Source organism: Neodiprion lecontei, chromosome 1 (assembly GCF_021901455.1).
Source record: "Neodiprion lecontei isolate iyNeoLeco1 chromosome 1, iyNeoLeco1.1, whole genome shotgun sequence".
Taxonomy (NCBI): domain Eukaryota; kingdom Metazoa; phylum Arthropoda; class Insecta; order Hymenoptera; family Diprionidae; genus Neodiprion; species Neodiprion lecontei.
The window spans coordinates 38,512,707-38,532,405 of NC_060260.1; the positions used below are offsets into that span (position 1 = coordinate 38,512,707).

Sequence of the window (19,699 nt, forward strand, 5' to 3'; positions counted from 1 at the left end):
ATGGATGTGGACCCTGAAAGCGATGAAAAAGATATATAGGCTGTGGTGGCGCTGCTGTCGTTAGTATAGGATATAAGTATTATTATTTCAGCAATGACTGGGCGTCGATAACGAATACTCCTCACTTCATGGAATTTCATATCTTATACCTCCTATACCACGGTCTTATATATAGGTCTGGAAACTCCATTGGGGGTATGTCGCTTATTGAAGCAATTTTTGTGTTCACTAGTCGCCACTAGGTTCGTTGCGATCTTATCAACAGTGGAGGAGGGCCGAGGGGGGGTCCAGACAAGACCGTGGTTTCACATAAATGTATATGGGTATTCGCTCACTCACGCTCACTCATCGTATTTATGAGGTTATTGTTAACTGGTAACTAGACCGCAGCGACAACTGGTGGTGCCGCGAGAAACGAAATTTGCACTCGCTAAGCGACACGAATAATCGTGGCTCCCAGCATAGGAGTTTCCAGACACTGACAACACTAGCGCGCTCGTGGCCGAATTTCGAACTACAACCATCATATATCTTTTTCGTCGATTTCAGGGTCCAAATTTATCATGGTTCTCCTATGCCGTTCGGCCTCCTTAACTCTAGGCTCTCCTAATGTACAGATGTCATGGCATGGGTTGAATTAGTGTGAAGTTAGACGGGGGATTCCAAGGCTTGCTGAACGCGTTCTCGAATTATAAAAAGGCGTAGGCTGCCGAATCTTTTCTGGGAGGCGTGGCCAGCTGTGAAGTGTAAGTTGAGAATAAGATTTGATGCACAGATCACTGCGGTGGTTTTAATTTTGGTAGTGTCTTCATTCAATTAGGTGATTCGGCGATACCGGCGGCGACACCGATTGAGTTATATTATCAGGTAATCCGAACGAGTGTTTTTTGGAACGAAGTTTTGGAACGAAGTTCCTTATCGCTCGTTCACCGTAGGGGCTAGGCGGAAAAAAACGACACCAAAAAACCGACACTTTTTGGCTATAGTGCTCGTTTGCTATAGTGCGCGCGATCTCCCTCACTCTCTCTCTCTCTATTCCAGCGTGTGCGCGCGCTCTCTCTCTCTGTCTCAGCGCTTGGGGTGGGAGACGGCAGCAGCGGTCTCTCTCACTCACAGCGCACGACTATACTTCGCCCCTCTTTCTCTCTCCTACAGCGTACAACTATACTTTGGGCCGCAGCGCGCTCTCTCACAGCGTACGTCTATACTTTGCCTCTCTTTCTTTTTATATCTTTCAAAAACACATTCGTACGATTTTATTACCATTCCTTCATATATTTGATTTTTCATTTAATTATTCTTCAATTAAACGTTCTTAATTTATTCAATGAGCAGTAATATAGCGTAAGGAACTTCGTTCGTACCGGCTGTCCCATGACAGCTCTCATTTTTTTTTTTTTTTTGTTTTCTCAGTTCGAAATTCAAAATTCGAATGCTTAATACCTAGATTATTTGTTACCCAATTTGGTTAATATCTTCTTCACAAGAAATTAACCACTGATCTTAATGTGTACCTAATCAATAAAATCTGCAACTAAATCAGTTCTCGAGAAACTTGATTTGGGTGAATTATATGCGTGCTTACACAGTTATAAACATGCTTCCGAGGCAATTGGAAGCTGGACTTGCACCTGGCAGTATAACTTTAGTCTGAAAAATAACTCCTTTTGTAATAATATCCTTTTATATATTTGTCGGAAGTATCGATCGATACTAAATACACCATTTCATACCCACAATATAGAGTATTAATCACGTTTTCAGCCTCAAGTACATCTTGCAAATGAGAAATGTGCACTATGGTACTGAGCAAGCTGAATGAGGCTATGATCAAAATTGGCGAAAAGCCTACGTACGAGTTAATATCAAACGAGGTTGGAACACAATCAATCGAATTCAAGTACCGTGTTAGTTGCCGAACTGTACGCAATGGTAAAATTAAAACTGCCGTGGGCTGTGGCTTGTCCAAGAAGGAAGCAAAACAAAACGCAGCTCAAATCTTTATGCAGAATTATTTGAGTAACTTGAAGAGTGAGATGTCTGACAGTGTACAATCGCAGTTTTTTCACTCTGAGAATACTTCGTGCACTGTGAATCTAAGAGATTGTATACTGCACAATGTATTAAAGGTGAATGAATTTTGATTTTTATTTAATATCAAAATCGGCATATTTCTGAGGCAATAACTTTATGGATTAATAATAATCATTTCAGGTTCGGGCTAAGCTCTCTTGCAAAACCTCCCAACCAATTGAATTGTGTCTGCAATAAATTATATAGAAAATTGTGTATAGCTAAAGAATTTATGTTGCAGATACTTTGCGCCAAATTTCAAATGGCAACACCTACGTATACAGATGTATCAGCATCTGGTCCTTCACATGCTCCTAGTTTTACGATAAAGTGTCAAGTTCATGTATTTAACACCAAAGGCGACGGTAGTACAAAAAAAAAAGCCAAGTTAAGGGCGTGCGAAAAAATGATTGCACAATTGATGGATGCAAAACAGTATTTCGAAATTTTTGAGTCCTCACAATTGACAGAATCAGCAAACATCTATTGTTTCTCCAGAGATTTGAAAGTACCGGATTCGTCAAAACCAATTGGTGTATTTGGTAGGCGAAAACAAAGTTCCACATTATCTGAACCGCTTCTTGGCAATGCCAAACTTTCCAGTAAATTACCTATCCTTAACGGTAGTTCTTCTACGTTAAAAACTGTAATTTCCAACAATCATCAGATATCTGATTGTGAGAAAAGTAGAGAAAGTTGTTACACTTTAGACGTGAATACGAACCTGATAAATTTCGAAAATGTTTCTCTGCAGAAAAGTGTTCCCATGAAAACTAAATATAAGTCCCTCGACTATTTACCTTACTGTGTCGATAACGAAGCTTCAAGTTTGTACGTAGATAAATCTAAGGAACTTTTAATTTATGCAGAAGGAAAAAAGGCAATAAAAAGAATGAACGACACTTTGCAAAGCGTAGAAAAACAGCTGTATGATGAGATACGCAATACTCTAACAGACTCTGATTCAACTTTTAAAGAAACTGTAAAACTTTTGTCTTGCTTGTACACAGTATCCATTAGCGCCAAATCTCCTTTTATGATATTTGATTGTAAATCTAACTCTGAGTGTACCGATCAAAGTATCAGAATCGGGTGCTTGGCCAAATTGCTGCAGAATCGCATAGAATATATGGAAAAAAGTATTCAGATACTTTGATAGGTACCTGAGTTTATATCAATGATATTTTTTTTATCCGTTATCGATATTTTTTTCTACTGTTTTTTTTAAATACTATCGTTAATGCTTTTATTTGAATTTCAGTCGACAAATAATATTGACAGTTGGCAGGTATGCATCTGTTTAATTATATGATACAGTACAGATTATAGGTAGTATTTGTACTATTTTTTATGTTTCTTTGCGCTCCTTTCTTTAAGATAATGCTATATTGTGATATTAAGAAAAAGATATTTCTGTAAAAATATTCAACCAGAGGACTTTCAAAATTATAAACGTTACGTACTCAGCGAATTTCCGTTTCCTTATCTTTGTACATGTAGCATGTTTTTAGACAATAAGCATGGAAAATTGCATACCCTTTTGTTACTAATTTGTATTATTATTCAAGTACATATAAGTATTTCCACTCTGATCAAATATTTTTAATGATAGATGACGGGAAATTTTATTATCCAGTTTGCAATCAAGTAATGATAATTAAGATTTCTTACGTGCCTTGAAGCACTTCCAGTAAAATAATAAGTGACGAACATTGAACCGCGAGTCGGTGAAAATCGAATATGATAAACAGTTGAACAAAACCTTTAAGGTTCACGGTAATCAAAAAAATTCTGTTAAAACACATACAATACAATTATATATGCCCGCACAGCACATTCGTGTGATAATTTATTTATTTTTTTTCTTAAAAAAAAATATTACATCTGTAACGGTCACGTTTCTGTAATTATTTCAGTCGGGTTTTTGTAATATTGTAGAAACGTCATAATGTCTGTACAATAAAGTAAGATTTTTCAATGTTTTTGTAACAATTCTGTTTTACGCTGGTGTAACATATTTATAAAATTACCTTGATATTTCCCGGGTGAAAAAAAGGAATATTTATAAAATTTCGACAGAGTGAATTTGACTTCGAGATTTTATATATGTATAAAGTATTCCAAGTTTTTGACCGTAAAAAAACAGATTTTTTCGATTTCAGAGCTCGATCCTCGAAACCTGTGATCCCTTTGGCAGAAGATCTAGATTTAGTAGAATTTCTATGGATTCTTCATGATTTAAAATTAAATACTGAATGTATTCATTCAAGAATAATTATGGCTAAGCGAGTGAGGCAGGACAAAAATTTTAAAAGTCGGTGCTTGGCGCACGTTTGTCATCATTGTCTTCGTTGGCTATCGTTTGAGAAACAGTATTGCGTTTCGAGTTGCCGTGCAACTGTGTTTACGCAGAACGTAGAATATTTTTGCTATATCGAAGAAGTTAAAATTATAATATTTTTTATACCAATCAATCAAAACATTTAGATTATCGTACGGAAACGTTACACACACAATATGACAGAATATTTATTACAGATATGAATTTTTTTTAAATGATCCACAAAACGAACAGCCTGGTAACCTTATTTTGGAAAAATTTGTCTAGCAGTAATTGGATGGAAAATATTGGTATATTGGTCGGTGTTACTGTTTGTACGTCTCTCAACATTCTTGGATAGTGACTTGATTGCGAACCGAGCCAGAGACTAGTTCATAGAAGTTTTGGGTTGCTAGTTTTATTATTAGTTGTATCATATACTGTGAAGTAGTGCAATTTGGTGGTGAAAAGTAAATATGTAGTTGTTATTTTCTTTGACAACAGAATTTTAAAATAGGGCTAAATAGAATTCAATTCATCATATGCAAATCACACGATTAGTCTTTCAGAACTTATTACAGAGATAGAATATTTTGTTAACATGTCAGCAAAAAATGTACAACAAATCTGCAATGATCTAACTCGAGAAGCCATATACTTATGAACAGGTATGAACAATTTATAGGGTGGCTGAAAGAATGGCCAAAACAAATGACTCTGAAGACGGACTGTGAAAAAAAATATTGTTACATACTTGCCAAGAAGGATAATGTTTATTGCTAGGGCAGCTGCTGAAAGGCTGAACAAACATTTACGAGCAGCGATATTTTGGAAGAAGACTTCATAGTATGTACATACGAACTGCTTCTTTGTTACTCACTCTGCGAACAGAAGTAAATGAAAATCTAATTTATTTTTAATACGCGTTCAATGCAAGCAATGGATAACAAATTATGCTGAATATTTGAAACACTCCCTGAGAAGACGACAAAAATTTCTATTACATCTAACTTTATTGGAATGCAGCCTTCAGCGTAAAAAATTATTAAGTTCAGGATAGACCATTTCCGTATTGTGAGAAAAAATATTTCTGATAGCATTATCACTAATCCGACTACTTTATTCATACGTAGCATCTGCCAACACAGGAGCTGCGACAATTACGACTGGCAAGTGAGCAGCCGGTTTCATCGAGACGTATTGGGATTAACGAGTATCGAAGGATGTTTGAATAAGGAAGAAAATGAAGAAAAAAATTAACGTCTTATCACATAAGGTAAAATAAATATATAATATATATAAGGTATAATTGTATGTACTGTAACGTGGCGTTTTCATTTCCCGTTTCAAGGTCATTCAATAACGGATAACTGAGAGACGTCATCCCAGAAAAAGGGACAAACTTAAACAATCGTCTTTCAAGGACTCTCAATCTCGATTGGGAACCAAAATTACATTACGATGATCTTTTTTTTTATGTACACTTCTTTTCTCGACGTGTTTAAGTCCGAGGACTTAACTGCCAATCAAGTAAACGTACGTGTTGGTCTATCGACGCACGACACTCGATGGGGTAACACGAAATGGTCAACAGCAGAGGTTACAAAACTAACAACGAGCGTTTTTTTCTTCCTTCTACGCTCAACTTCTGAACACATCAGACGTCTCCCGAATTTTATTCTGTGTTAGTTAGATTCTCCCGTCCGGGTCCGTCTAGTTGGTTCATTTCCTAGATTATCGTACCACAGTTTTTACTATCGTTCACTAATGTTTTGCTAATTTAAGTCAGCTAATTGTAAGTTAAAAGTAGAGTCAGTGCCCTGCGTTCCGTTGCGTTCAGGTAAGGCTTTTGGCTTCTTACGTTAAACTACGACGTTGCTCATTAAGTGGGAGTCTTTTCGGCAATCCCTTGTAGCGAGAATCTTAAAATTCTGTAGCGTTGAAGTGCTTTGAGGCCAGTGACAAATATCGTGAGTTCTTTTGTAACTGGATCGAGTGTCTTTTGTAGCTTTGAGTCGCTGTCAGTCGTTGCGAAAAGCTTCGTTTTCATTGTCATTATAATACTCTGAATGACCGATGTTTATATCGATCCTTCGTATTTTTGGTTGCTTACGCTGTTCGTTGATTTTGTAAAATTAGGGGTTGATAATGCAGATTCCTTTCTCCTAAATAATTATGTCTCAGTTTTTTTATTTGAAATTATTCACCAAGATCCAAATTTCTTCGTTCTAAAACATTAGCTCAAACTTATTTCCGTATATTTTTTTAATATAATTATTATTAATTTAGTCAATCAGTTCCCCATTTAGTTGAGTATTTCAAACGTATATTCAAATAGAAAATAACGGTATAAATTTTGCAACAGTTTGATATTTGACCAAGATAAATATTTTTCAGTTGAAACGAATCCCTGTAAACATCAATCGATACTGCTCAAACATTGCTACAGTATCGTAATATTGAAATTACACTTACAAAAGCGCAAAAATATTGCTGCAATCTTTTAGTAGTCTTCTTGAGTTGGAAAAATATATTCACATTACAACACATGTGTATGAATACTTTTTATTATTCTCCGTGTTATCAATCTAGGATGAAAAACACCTGTTCCATGTTGTCGAACAGAAATACTGTGTTTATGGAGTAATATTATCATTTCATTCATATATATTCATCTTTCAACATGGATACACAATCTGACCTCCGGTGGACAACACTTTAATATTTTTGGAATATTACATTTAGCAATTTATACAATACTGTGAATATACTGTATCACCCGGAAAATCAACAATTTATGAATTTTCAAGAATCGTACTTAAGGTAGAAGCCATTGGTCAATAGGTAGGAGAAATTTATATAGGAGTATAGGAATTTTTGATACTGCAGTTTTCTGTAATGAAAAAACTGCTTGTGAAATAGAATATTTAGCCTTCTAAGAGATGGATAAGCAATTCCAATAATACATTATTGAATTTTTGCTATTATTGTACACTTTAGAAAAATGAATATCAAAAACAGACTTCAGTACATTGCAGTTGCATCTTTGCTATATTTATTGGCATTCGTGAACTGAAATGAAAATTCCACCCAAAGATTGGCGTTCCCTTGTATTCTGTTTCCTTTTTAGATAAAATGGCGTACAACTTTACTTCGAGATCCACCTGCAATGCTGACTTCTTGGGGCCGAGCTTGGCAGATATTTGTAGCGGATCTTCCTTCGTTTTGTTCATGTCACTTCTAAACACATTCGTACGCGATAAAAATAAAATATCTGGGATATGCGAGCGCATAAAGCCGATCGAAAGACCGGATCCTGAGTACGACTTCGTCGTAATTGGTGGTAAGTGTAACATAAACAATGAAATTTGGAAGATCCTTTTTGCCTAAAGGAACGATGTAACATTTCCAGTGGATTAGCCTGGAATTATTCTTGCATCCGTGAATAGTAAAGTAATTAAAACACAAGATTTTTACTCTCGTTGCGTCAGGTGGTGCTGCCGGTTCCGTAGTGGCTTCAAGACTTAGTGAAATTTCAAATTGGAAAGTTTTACTAATCGAGGCTGGTCCTGACGAGCCTACAGCTGCGGAAATCCCTAGTTTCTTCAATGGTGAGTGTATCTAAAGTATTCGAAAACCCTGTGAGTAAATTGAATTCCTGAAGTTTGTCAAACTCCTGATTCCTTAAAGACGATCTCATCAGCTGGGGCTACCAGACGACGAACGAGAGCCACGCCTGTCTTTCCACGAATGGTTCGTGCTCTTTTTCATCCGCGAAAGCTCTTGGCGGAAATACGGTGCACAATGGTATGGTGTATCTGCGAGGAAACCCTACGGACTACAACAACTGGGCTGCTCTTGGCAACGAGGGTTGGTCATGGAACGAAGTTAAACCATTCTTTCTAAAAGCAGAGAACAACAGTGAAATACACAGAGTGGGAAGATTTTGGCACGCCACGGGGGGACCGCTCACGGTTGGAAGGTTTCCGTATCAACCTCCCATCACATATTCGGTCCTCGCTGCGGCTAAAGAAGCAGGCTTTGGCGTCAGTCACGATTTGAATGGGGATGACCTCACTGGTTTCAGTATAGTCCAAACCACGAACAAACACGGAGTCAGACGCAGCAGTGCCAGGGCTTATCTATGGCCGGCCAGACACCGTAGGAACCTCCACGTGTCCTTGAACTCCACCTGCACCAGAATCATAATTGAAAATGGAGCAGCAGTCGGCGTCGAGTACTACCAGGTTGTGGTGCTGCCTCGATCAAAAGAGCTATAATAATGCATCCTATTGACAATGCATAAATCATTCTCAACACTTTAGCTCGATCAAGTCAGTAAAGTATTGTTTTCCAGAATGGCGAGTTCAAGACGGTTCATACATCGCGGGAAGTGATTCTCTCCGCCGGCAGTATCAAATCACCGCATGTTTTGCTTCTCTCCGGTGTTGGACCTCAAAATCACCTCAAGTCCATGGGGGTCGAAGTGGTGAAGAATCTGCCTGGCGTTGGAGAGAATTATCACGACCACTTATATTACCCAGTCACCTTCACGGTCAACGAAGCTGATATCTATGACAATAACTGGGCTGCGGCCAGTGAGTATCTCGCTTTTCAGACTGGTCCTTTGTCGGCTACTGGACTGAATCAGGTACTGGGTGTGATTTCGTCTCCCGCGACGATGCCTGACTATCCCGATACCCAGATCCAATGCGCAGGATATGTCCCGTCCTGCGCACCAGGAGAGATTGGCGCTCTTCAGAGCACCGGACGACGCGTCGTGGCCTTTTTGTCAGGATGGGAACATCCCAAGAGCAGAGGTGCTTTGATTAACAAATTTCATTCCCTTGAATTTATTTTAGACAGTGTCCTGCATTTTTTATGGACTTGGGAAGAGGACTTGGAAAAATTTTCATAGCTTAGAATCCACCTAGCATATCTATTATCGTTCAAGTCGAAATCTACATCGTGTTCCAGGTAGAATCAGTTTGGCGTCAAAGAACCCTTTTCAATATCCAGTCATCTGGGGAAACTTTCTGGACAATTCTGACGATGTCGCCGGCCTAGTTCGAGGCATAAATTTCATACTAGCCTTGGCCGAGACGAAGGCATTGAAAGCCCACAACTTAACTCTGTCCAATACGCCTTTAGAGGCGTGCTCCGATCATCTGTTTCCCAGCGATGAGTATTGGGAATGTGCCGTTCATCAGAATATGCTCCCCCAATCTCACAACGTCGGTTCTTGCAAAATGGGTCCTCCCTCCGATCCCATGGCAGTTGTCGATCCCCAGTTACGAGTCTACGGAATAAAGGGACTTCGCATTGCTGATGCTTCTATAATGCCTCAGGTCAGTATCGCGTAAACATTTATTCGTTCTTCTTATTTCATACCCGTACCTAAAATCATCTGCGACCGTGGATTAGAACACGAAGTGCACTGTGATACCATACAAGTGCACGCAAGTCATGGAATGTCTGAAAATATTTTTGGCTAATTGTACAACGGCATTTGGAGATACACGGTGAGCACTTTGTGCGACATTACTCACCCGACTACTTCATCTACAGGTGATATCTGCTAACACTGCAGCTACGACCATGATGATTGGGGAGCGAGCAGCCCACTTTATAAAGACATATTGGGGCGGACATTAAGGGATTTTTTAATGGGGATGGAGAAGAGAAGAAAATTAACGTCTCGTCGTTTTCATGGGGTCTTGAAATGTGTACAAAACATACCACAGCAGGGTTTCGCTGATCATCGCTGCCTGGAAGTCATTAGCTATATTTCAGGTGAAGGGATGATTAATGGAGTAAATTGTGAGACGCGACATCGTGTTTTGATCGCTTTCGAAAATGTTAACGCTCCAAGTGGTCTAGCAATATATGTATAATATAATATATGTATAATATTGTTCAACTTACTAGTGCACATTCGATCTAATAGACAACACACAATCGTTTCATTTTTTACCTCTTGGCATGACATGGTCTTTCCCTCTAGAAATTTATCTTCAGGATAAACGATTGACAGAATCAGTAGACAGCCGTGAAATCTATTGTTTCTCCAGAGATTTGAAAGTACCGTATTCGTCAAAACCAATTGGTGTATTTGGTAGGCGAAAACAAAGTTCCACATTATCTGAACCGCTTCTTGGCAATGCCAAACTTTCCAGTAAATTACCTATCCTTAACGGTAGTTCTTCTACGTTAAAAACTGTAATTTTCAACAATCATCAGATATCTGATTGTGAGAAAAGTAGAGAAAGTTGTTACAATTTAGACGTGAATACGAACCTGATAAATTTCGAAAATGCTTCTCTGCAGAAAAGTGTTCCCATGAAAACTAAATGTAAGTCCCTCGACTATTTATCTTGCTGTGTCGATAACAAAGCTTCAAGTCTGTATGTAGATGAATCTAACGAACTTTTAACTTATGCAGAAGGAAAAAAGGCAATAAAAAGAATGAACGACACTTTGCAAAGCGTAGAAAAACAGCTGTATGATGAGATACGCAATACTCTAACAGACTCTGATTCAACTTTTAAAGAAACTGTAAAACTTTTGTCTTGCTCGTACACAGTATCCATTAGCGCCAAATCTCCTTTTATGATATTTGATTGTAAATCTAACTCTGAGTGTACCGATCAAAGTATCAGAATCGGGTGCTTGGCCAAATTGCTGCAGAATCGCATAGAATATATAGAAAAAAGTATTTAGATACTTTGATAGGTACCTGAGTTTATATCAATGATATTTTTTTTATCCATTATCGATATTTTTTTCTACTGTTTTTTTTAAATACTATCGTTAATGCTTTTATTTGAATTTCAGTCGACAAATAATATTGACAGTTGGCAGGCATGCATCTGTTTAATTATATGATACAGTACAGATTATAGGTAGTATTTGTACTATTTTTTATGTTTCTTTGCGCTCCTTTCTTTAAGATAATGCTATATTGTGATATTAAGAAAAAGATATTTCTGTAAAAATATTCAACCAGAGGACTTTCAAAATTATAAACGTTACGTACTCAGCGAATTTCCGTTTCCTAATCTTTGTACATGTAGCATGTTTTTAGACAATAAGCATGGAAAATTGCATACCCTTTTGTTACTAATTTGTATTATTATTCAAGTACATATAAGTATTTCCACTCTGATCAAATATTTTTAATGATAGATGACGGGAAATTTTATTATCCAGTTTGCAATCAAGTAATGATAATTAAGATTTCTTACGTGCCTTGAAGCACTTCCAGTAAAATAATAAGTGACGAACATTGAACCGCGAGTCGGTGAAAATCGAATATGATAAACAGTTGAACAAAACCTTTAAGGTTCACGGTAATCAAAAAAATTCTGTTAAAACACATACAATACAATTATATATGCCCGCATAGCACATTCGTGTGATAATTTATTTTTTTTGTTTTCTTAAAAAAAATGTCACATCTGTAACGGTCACGTTTCTGTAATTATTTCAGTCGGGTTTTTGTAACATTGTAGAAACGTCATAATGTCCGTACAATGAAGTAAGATTTTTCAATGTTTTTGTAACAATTCTGTTTTACGCTGGTGTAACATATTTATAAAATTACCTTGATATTTCCCGGGTGAAAAAAAGGAATATTTATAAAATTTCGACAGAGTGAATTTGACTTCGAGATTTTATATATGTATAAAGTATTCCAAGTTTTTGACCGTAAAAAAACAGATTTTTTCGATTTCAGAGCTCGATCCTCGAAACCTGTGATCCCTTTGGCAGAAGATCTAGATTTAGTAGAATTTCTATGGATTCTTCATGATTTAAAATTAAATACTGAATGTATTCATTCAAGAATAATTATGGCTAAACGAGTGAGACAGGACAAAAATTTTAAAAGTCGGTGCTTGGCGCACATGTGTCATCATTGTCTTCATTGGCTATCGTTTGAGAAACAGTATTGCGTTTCGAGTTGCCGTGCAACTGTGTTTACGCAGAACGCAGAATATTTTTGCTATATCTAAGAAGTTAAAATTATAATATTTTTTATACCAATCAATCAAAACATTTAGATTATCGTGCGGAAACGTTACACACACAATATGACAGAATATTTATTACAGATATGAATTTTTTTTAAATAATCCACAAAACAAACAGCCTGGTAACCTTATTTTGGAAAAATTTGTCTAGCAGTAATTGGATGGAAAATATTGGTATATTGGTCGGTGTTACTGTTTGTACGTCTCTCACCATTCTTGGATAGTGACTTGATTGCGAACCGAGTCAGAGACTCGTTCAAAGAAGTTTTGGGTTGCTAGTTTTATTATTAGTTGTATCATATACTGTAAAGTAGTGCAATTTGGTGGTGAAAAGTAAATATGTAGTTGTTATTTTCTTTGACAACAGAATTTTAAAATAGGGCTAAATAGAATTCAACTCATCATATGCAAATCACACGATTAGTCTTTCAGAACTTATTACAGAGATAGAATATTTTGTTAACATGTCAGCAAAAAATGTACAACAAATCTGCAATGATCTAACTCAAGAAGCCATATACTTATCAACAGGTATAAACAATTTATAGGGTGGCTGAAAGAATGGCCAAAACAAATGACTCTGAAGACGGACTGTGAAAAAAAATATTGTCACATACTTGCCAAGAAGGATAATGTTTATTGCTAGGGCAACTGCTGAAAGGCTGAACAAACATTTACGAGCAGCGATATTTTGGAAGAAGACTTCATAGTATGTACATACGAACTGCTTCTTTGTTACTCACTCTGCGGACAGAAGTAAATGAAAATCTAATTTATTTTTAATACGCGTTCAATGGAAGCAATGGATAACAAATTATGCTGAATATTTGAAACACTCCCTCAGAAGATGACAAAAATTTCTATTACATCTAACTTTATTGGAATGCAGCCTTCAGCGTAAAAAATTATTAAGTTCAGGATAGACCATTTCCGTATTGTGAGAAAAAATATTTCTGATAGCATTATCACTAATCCGACTACTTTATTCATACGTAGCATCTGCCAACACAGGAGCTGCGACAATTACGACTGGCAAGTGAGCAGCCGGTTTCATCGAGACGTATTGGGATTAACGAGTATCGAAGGATGTTTGAATAAGGAAGAAAATGAAGAAAAAAATTAACGTCTTATCACATAAGGTAAAATAAATATATAATATATATAAGGTATAATTGTATGTACTGTAACGTGGCGTTTTCATTTCCCGTTTCAAGGTCATTCAATAACGGATAACTGAGAGACGTCATCCCAGAAAAAGGGACAAACTTAAACAATCGTCTTTCAAGGACTCTCAATCTCGATTGGGAACCAAAATTACATTACGATGATCTTTTTTTTTATGTACACTTCTTTTCTCGACGTGTTTAAGTCCGAGGACTTAACTGCCAATCAAGTAAACGTACGTGTTGGTCTATCGACGCACGACACTCGATGGGGTAACACGAAATGGTCAACAGCAGAGGTTACAAAACTAACAACGAGCGTTTTTTTCTTCCTTCTACGCTCAACTTCTGAACACATCAGACGTCTCCCGAATTTTATTCTGTGTTAGTTAGATTCTCCCGTCCGGGTCCGTCTAGTTGGTTCATTTCCTAGATTATCGTACCACAGTTTTTACTATCGTTCACTAATGTTTTGCTAATTTAAGTCAGCTAATTGTAAGTTAAAAGTAGAGTCAGTGCCCTGCGTTCCGTTGCGTTCAGGTAAGGCTTTTGGCTTCTTACGTTAAACTACGACGTTGCTCATTAAGTGGGAGTCTTTTCGGCAATCCCTTGTAGCGAGAATCTTAAAATTCTGTAGCGTTGAAGTGCTTTGAGGCCAGTGACAAATATCGTGAGTTCTTTTGTAACTGGATCGAGTGTCTTTTGTAGCTTTGAGTCGCTGTCAGTCGTTGCGAAAAGCTTCGTTTTCATTGTCATTATAATACTCTGAATGACCGATGTTTATATCGATCCTTCGTATTTTTGGTTGCTTACGCTGTTCGTTGATTTTGTAAAATTAGGGGTTGATAATGCAGATTCCTTTCTCCTAAATAATTATGTCTCAGTTTTTTTATTTGAAATTATTCACCAAGATCCAAATTTCTTCGTTCTAAAACATTAGCTCAAACTTATTTCCGTATATTTTTTTAATATAATTATTATTAATTTAGTCAATCAGTTCCCCATTTAGTTGAGTATTTCAAACGTATATTCAAATAGAAAATAACGGTATAAATTTTGCAACAGTTTGATATTTGACCAAGATAAATATTTTTCAGTTGAAACGAATCCCTGTAAACATCAATCGATACTGCTCAAACATTGCTACAGTATCGTAATATTGAAATTACACTTACAAAAGCGCAAAAATATTGCTGCAATCTTTTAGTAGTCTTCTTGAGTTGGAAAAATATATTCACATTACAACACATGTGTATGAATACTTTTTATTATTCTCCGTGTTATCAATCTAGGATGAAAAACACCTGTTCCATGTTGTCGAACAGAAATACTGTGTTTATGGAGTAATATTATCATTTCATTCATATATATTCATCTTTCAACATGGATACACAATCTGACCTCCGGTGGACAACACTTTAATATTTTTGGAATATTACATTTAGCAATTTATACAATACTGTGAATATACTGTATCACCCGGAAAATCAACAATTTATGAATTTTCAAGAATCGTACTTAAGGTAGAAGCCATTGGTCAATAGGTAGGAGAAATTTATATAGGAGTATAGGAATTTTTGATACTGCAGTTTTCTGTAATGAAAAAACTGCTTGTGAAATAGAATATTTAGCCTTCTAAGAGATGGATAAGCAATTCCAATAATACATTATTGAATTTTTGCTATTATTGTACACTTTAGAAAAATGAATATCAAAAACAGACTTCAGTACATTGCAGTTGCATCTTTGCTATATTTATTGGCATTCGTGAACTGAAATGAAAATTCCACCCAAAGATTGGCGTTCCCTTGTATTCTGTTTCCTTTTTAGATAAAATGGCGTACAACTTTACTTCGAGATCCACCTGCAATGCTGACTTCTTGGGGCCGAGCTTGGCAGATATTTGTAGCGGATCTTCCTTCGTTTTGTTCATGTCACTTCTAAACACATTCGTACGCGATAAAAATAAAATATCTGGGATATGCGAGCGCATAAAGCCGATCGAAAGACCGGATCCTGAGTACGACTTCGTCGTAATTGGTGGTAAGTGTAACATAAACAATGAAATTTGGAAGATCCTTTTTGCCTAAAGGAACGATGTAACATTTCCAGTGGATTAGCCTGGAATTATTCTTGCATCCGTGAATAGTAAAGTAATTAAAACACAAGATTTTTACTCTCGTTGCGTCAGGTGGTGCTGCCGGTTCCGTAGTGGCTTCAAGACTTAGTGAAATTTCAAATTGGAAAGTTTTACTAATCGAGGCTGGTCCTGACGAGCCTACAGCTGCGGAAATCCCTAGTTTCTTCAATGGTGAGTGTATCTAAAGTATTCGAAAACCCTGTGAGTAAATTGAATTCCTGAAGTTTGTCAAACTCCTGATTCCTTAAAGACGATCTCATCAGCTGGGGCTACCAGACGACGAACGAGAGCCACGCCTGTCTTTCCACGAATGGTTCGTGCTCTTTTTCATCCGCGAAAGCTCTTGGCGGAAATACGGTGCACAATGGTATGGTGTATCTGCGAGGAAACCCTACGGACTACAACAACTGGGCTGCTCTTGGCAACGAGGGTTGGTCATGGAACGAAGTTAAACCATTCTTTCTAAAAGCAGAGAACAACAGTGAAATACACAGAGTGGGAAGATTTTGGCACGCCACGGGGGGACCGCTCACGGTTGGAAGGTTTCCGTATCAACCTCCCATCACATATTCGGTCCTCGCTGCGGCTAAAGAAGCAGGCTTTGGCGTCAGTCACGATTTGAATGGGGATGACCTCACTGGTTTCAGTATAGTCCAAACCACGAACAAACACGGAGTCAGACGCAGCAGTGCCAGGGCTTATCTATGGCCGGCCAGACACCGTAGGAACCTCCACGTGTCCTTGAACTCCACCTGCACCAGAATCATAATTGAAAATGGAGCAGCAGTCGGCGTCGAGTACTACCAGGTTGTGGTGCTGCCTCGATCAAAAGAGCTATAATAATGCATCCTATTGACAATGCATAAATCATTCTCAACACTTTAGCTCGATCAAGTCAGTAAAGTATTGTTTTCCAGAATGGCGAGTTCAAGACGGTTCATACATCGCGGGAAGTGATTCTCTCCGCCGGCAGTATCAAATCACCGCATGTTTTGCTTCTCTCCGGTGTTGGACCTCAAAATCACCTCAAGTCCATGGGGGTCGAAGTGGTGAAGAATCTGCCTGGCGTTGGAGAGAATTATCACGACCACTTATATTACCCAGTCACCTTCACGGTCAACGAAGCTGATATCTATGACAATAACTGGGCTGCGGCCAGTGAGTATCTCGCTTTTCAGACTGGTCCTTTGTCGGCTACTGGACTGAATCAGGTACTGGGTGTGATTTCGTCTCCCGCGACGATGCCTGACTATCCCGATACCCAGATCCAATGCGCAGGATATGTCCCGTCCTGCGCACCAGGAGAGATTGGCGCTCTTCAGAGCACCGGACGACGCGTCGTGGCCTTTTTGTCAGGATGGGAACATCCCAAGAGCAGAGGTGCTTTGATTAACAAATTTCATTCCCTTGAATTTATTTTAGACAGTGTCCTGCATTTTTTATGGACTTGGGAAGAGGACTTGGAAAAATTTTCATAGCTTAGAATCCACCTAGCATATCTATTATCGTTCAAGTCGAAATCTACATCGTGTTCCAGGTAGAATCAGTTTGGCGTCAAAGAACCCTTTTCAATATCCAGTCATCTGGGGAAACTTTCTGGACAATTCTGACGATGTCGCCGGCCTAGTTCGAGGCATAAATTTCATACTAGCCTTGGCCGAGACGAAGGCATTGAAAGCCCACAACTTAACTCTGTCCAATACGCCTTTAGAGGCGTGCTCCGATCATCTGTTTCCCAGCGATGAGTATTGGGAATGTGCCGTTCATCAGAATATGCTCCCCCAATCTCACAACGTCGGTTCTTGCAAAATGGGTCCTCCCTCCGATCCCATGGCAGTTGTCGATCCCCAGTTACGAGTCTACGGAATAAAGGGACTTCGCATTGCTGATGCTTCTATAATGCCTCAGGTCAGTATCGCGTAAACATTTATTCGTTCTTCTTATTTCATACCCGTACCTAAAATCATCTGCGACCGTGGATTAGAACACGAAGTGCACTGTGATACCATACAAGTGCACGCAAGTCATGGAATGTCTGAAAATATTTTTGGCTAATTGTACAACGGCATTTGGAGATACACGGTGAGCACTTTGTGCGACATTACTCACCCGACTACTTCATCTACAGGTGATATCTGCTAACACTGCAGCTGCGACCATGATGATTGGGGAGCGAGCAGCCCACTTTATAAAGACATATTGGGGCGGACATTAAGGGATTTTTTAATGGGGATGGAGAAGAGAAGAAAATTAACGTCTCGTCGTTTTCATGGGGTCTTGAAATGTGTACAAAACATACCACAGCAGGGTTTCGCTGATCATCGCTGCCTGGAAGTCATTAGCTATATTTCAGGTGAAGGGATGATTAATGGAGTAAATTGTGAGACGCGACATCGTGTTTTGATCGCTTTCGAAAATGTTAACGCTCCAAGTGGTCTAGCAATATATGTATAATATAATATATGTATAATATTGTTCAACTTACTAGTGCGCATTCGATCTAATAGACAACACACAATCGTTTCATTTTTTACCTCTTGGCATGACATGGTCTTTCCCTCTAGAAATTTATCTTCAGGATAAACGATTGACAGAATCAGCAGACAGCCGTGAAATCTATTGTTTCTCCAGAGATTTGAAAGTACCGTATTCGTCAAAACCAATTGGTGTATTTGGTAGGCGAAAACAAAGTTCCACATTATCTGAACCGCTTCTTGGCAATGCCAAACTTTCCAGTAAATTACCTATCCTTAACGGTAGTTCTTCTACGTTAAAAACTGTAATTTTCAACAATCATCAGATATCTGATTGTGAGAAAAGTAGAGAAAGTTGTTACAATTTAGACGTGAATACGAACCTGATAAATTTCGAAAATGCTTCTCTGCAGAAAAGTGTTCCCATGAAAACTAAATGTAAGTCCCTCGACTATTTATCTTGCTGTGTCGATAACAAAGCTTCAAGTCTGTATGTAGATGAATCTAACGAACTTTTAACTTATGCAGAAGGAAAAAAGGCAATAAAAAGAATGAACGACACTTTGCAAAGCGTAGAAAAACAGCTGTATGATGAGATACGCAATACTCTAACAGACTCTGATTCAACTTTTAAAGAAACTGTAAAACTTTTGTCTTGCTCGTACACAGTATCCATTAGCGCCAAATCTCCTTTTATGATATTTGATTGTAAATCTAACTCTGAGTGTACCGATCAAAGTATCAGAATCGGGTGCTTGGCCAAATTGCTGCAGAATCGCATAGAATATATAGAAAAAAGTATTTAGATACTTTGATAGGTACCTGAGTTTATATCAATGATATTTTTTTTATCCATTATCGATATTTTTTTCTACTGTTTTTTTTAAATACTATCGTTAATGCTTTTATTTGAATTTCAGTCGACAAATAATATTGACAGTTGGCAGGCATGCATCTGTTTAATTATATGATACAGTACAGATTATAGGTAGTATTTGTACTATTTTTTATGTTTCTTTGCGCTCCTTTCTTTAAGATAATGCTATATTGTGATATTAAGAAAAAGATATTTCTGTAAAAATATTCAACCAGAGGACTTTCAAAATTATAAACGTTACGTACTCAGCGAATTTCCGTTTCCTAATCTTTGTACATGTAGCATGTTTTTAGACAATAAGCATGGAAAATTGCATACCCTTTTGTTACTAATTTGTATTATTATTCAAGTACATATAAGTATTTCCACTCTGATCAAATATTTTTAATGATAGATGACGGGAAATTTTATTATCCAGTTTGCAATCAAGTAATGATAATTAAGATTTCTTACGTGCCTTGAAGCACTTCCAGTAAAATAATAAGTGACGAACATTGAACCGCGAGTCGGTGAAAATCGAATATGATAAACAGTTGAACAAAACCTTTAAGGTTCACGGTAATCAAAAAAATTCTGTTAAAACACATACAATACAATTATATATGCCCGCATAGCACATTCG

The 19,699-nt window shown here is 37.5% G+C and overlaps 3 protein-coding genes across 11 annotated transcripts; all 3 read left to right on the forward strand.

Moving 5' to 3' along the window:
* Positions 1-566: 566 nt before the first annotated feature.
* On the forward strand, positions 567-5,165 carry LOC107227668 (RISC-loading complex subunit tarbp2). 5 transcript variants are annotated; one of them, XM_046746370.1, is made up of 4 exons: positions 567-867; positions 1,765-2,129; positions 2,315-2,615; positions 5,062-5,165. In XM_046746370.1, exons 2-4 carry the CDS (start codon positions 1,791-1,793, stop codon positions 5,076-5,078), a joined length of 657 nt encoding a protein of 218 aa, XP_046602326.1. In that variant the 5' UTR covers positions 567-867; positions 1,765-1,790; the 3' UTR covers positions 5,079-5,165. The 5 variants fall into 5 exon arrangements, with proteins under 5 accessions (XP_046602326.1, XP_046602323.1, XP_046602322.1 ...); XM_046746367.1 differs by lacking the exon at positions 5,062-5,165 and having other exon boundaries at positions 567-746; positions 821-867; positions 2,315-5,046; XM_046746366.1 differs by lacking the exon at positions 5,062-5,165 and having other exon boundaries at positions 2,315-5,046.
* A 361-nt stretch (positions 5,166-5,526) lies between these two features.
* Positions 5,527-10,366, forward strand: LOC107228179 (glucose dehydrogenase [FAD, quinone]). 3 transcript variants are annotated; one of them, XM_046746346.1, is made up of 7 exons: positions 5,527-5,669; positions 7,524-7,736; positions 7,885-8,004; positions 8,084-8,640; positions 8,751-9,213; positions 9,371-9,741; positions 9,962-10,366. In XM_046746346.1, exons 2-7 carry the CDS (start codon positions 7,529-7,531, stop codon positions 10,046-10,048), a joined length of 1,806 nt encoding a protein of 601 aa, XP_046602302.1. In that variant the 5' UTR covers positions 5,527-5,669; positions 7,524-7,528; the 3' UTR covers positions 10,049-10,366. The 3 variants fall into 3 exon arrangements, with proteins under 3 accessions (XP_046602302.1, XP_046602301.1, XP_046602303.1); XM_046746345.1 differs by lacking the exon at positions 5,527-5,669 and adding an exon at positions 5,960-6,233; XM_046746347.1 differs by lacking the exon at positions 5,527-5,669 and adding an exon at positions 7,048-7,237.
* Positions 10,367-13,003: 2,637 nt separating this feature from the next.
* LOC124296564 (glucose dehydrogenase [FAD, quinone]-like) lies at positions 13,004-18,210 on the forward strand. 3 transcript variants are annotated; one of them, XM_046746337.1, is made up of 8 exons: positions 13,004-13,132; positions 13,420-13,562; positions 15,417-15,629; positions 15,778-15,897; positions 15,977-16,533; positions 16,644-17,106; positions 17,264-17,634; positions 17,855-18,210. In XM_046746337.1, exons 3-8 carry the CDS (start codon positions 15,422-15,424, stop codon positions 17,939-17,941), a joined length of 1,806 nt encoding a protein of 601 aa, XP_046602293.1. In that variant the 5' UTR covers positions 13,004-13,132; positions 13,420-13,562; positions 15,417-15,421; the 3' UTR covers positions 17,942-18,210. The 3 variants fall into 3 exon arrangements, with proteins under 3 accessions (XP_046602293.1, XP_046602292.1, XP_046602294.1); XM_046746336.1 differs by lacking the exons at positions 13,004-13,132; positions 13,420-13,562 and adding an exon at positions 13,888-14,126; XM_046746338.1 differs by lacking the exons at positions 13,004-13,132; positions 13,420-13,562 and adding an exon at positions 14,962-15,130.
* The last annotated feature ends 1,489 nt before the right edge of the window (positions 18,211-19,699 follow it).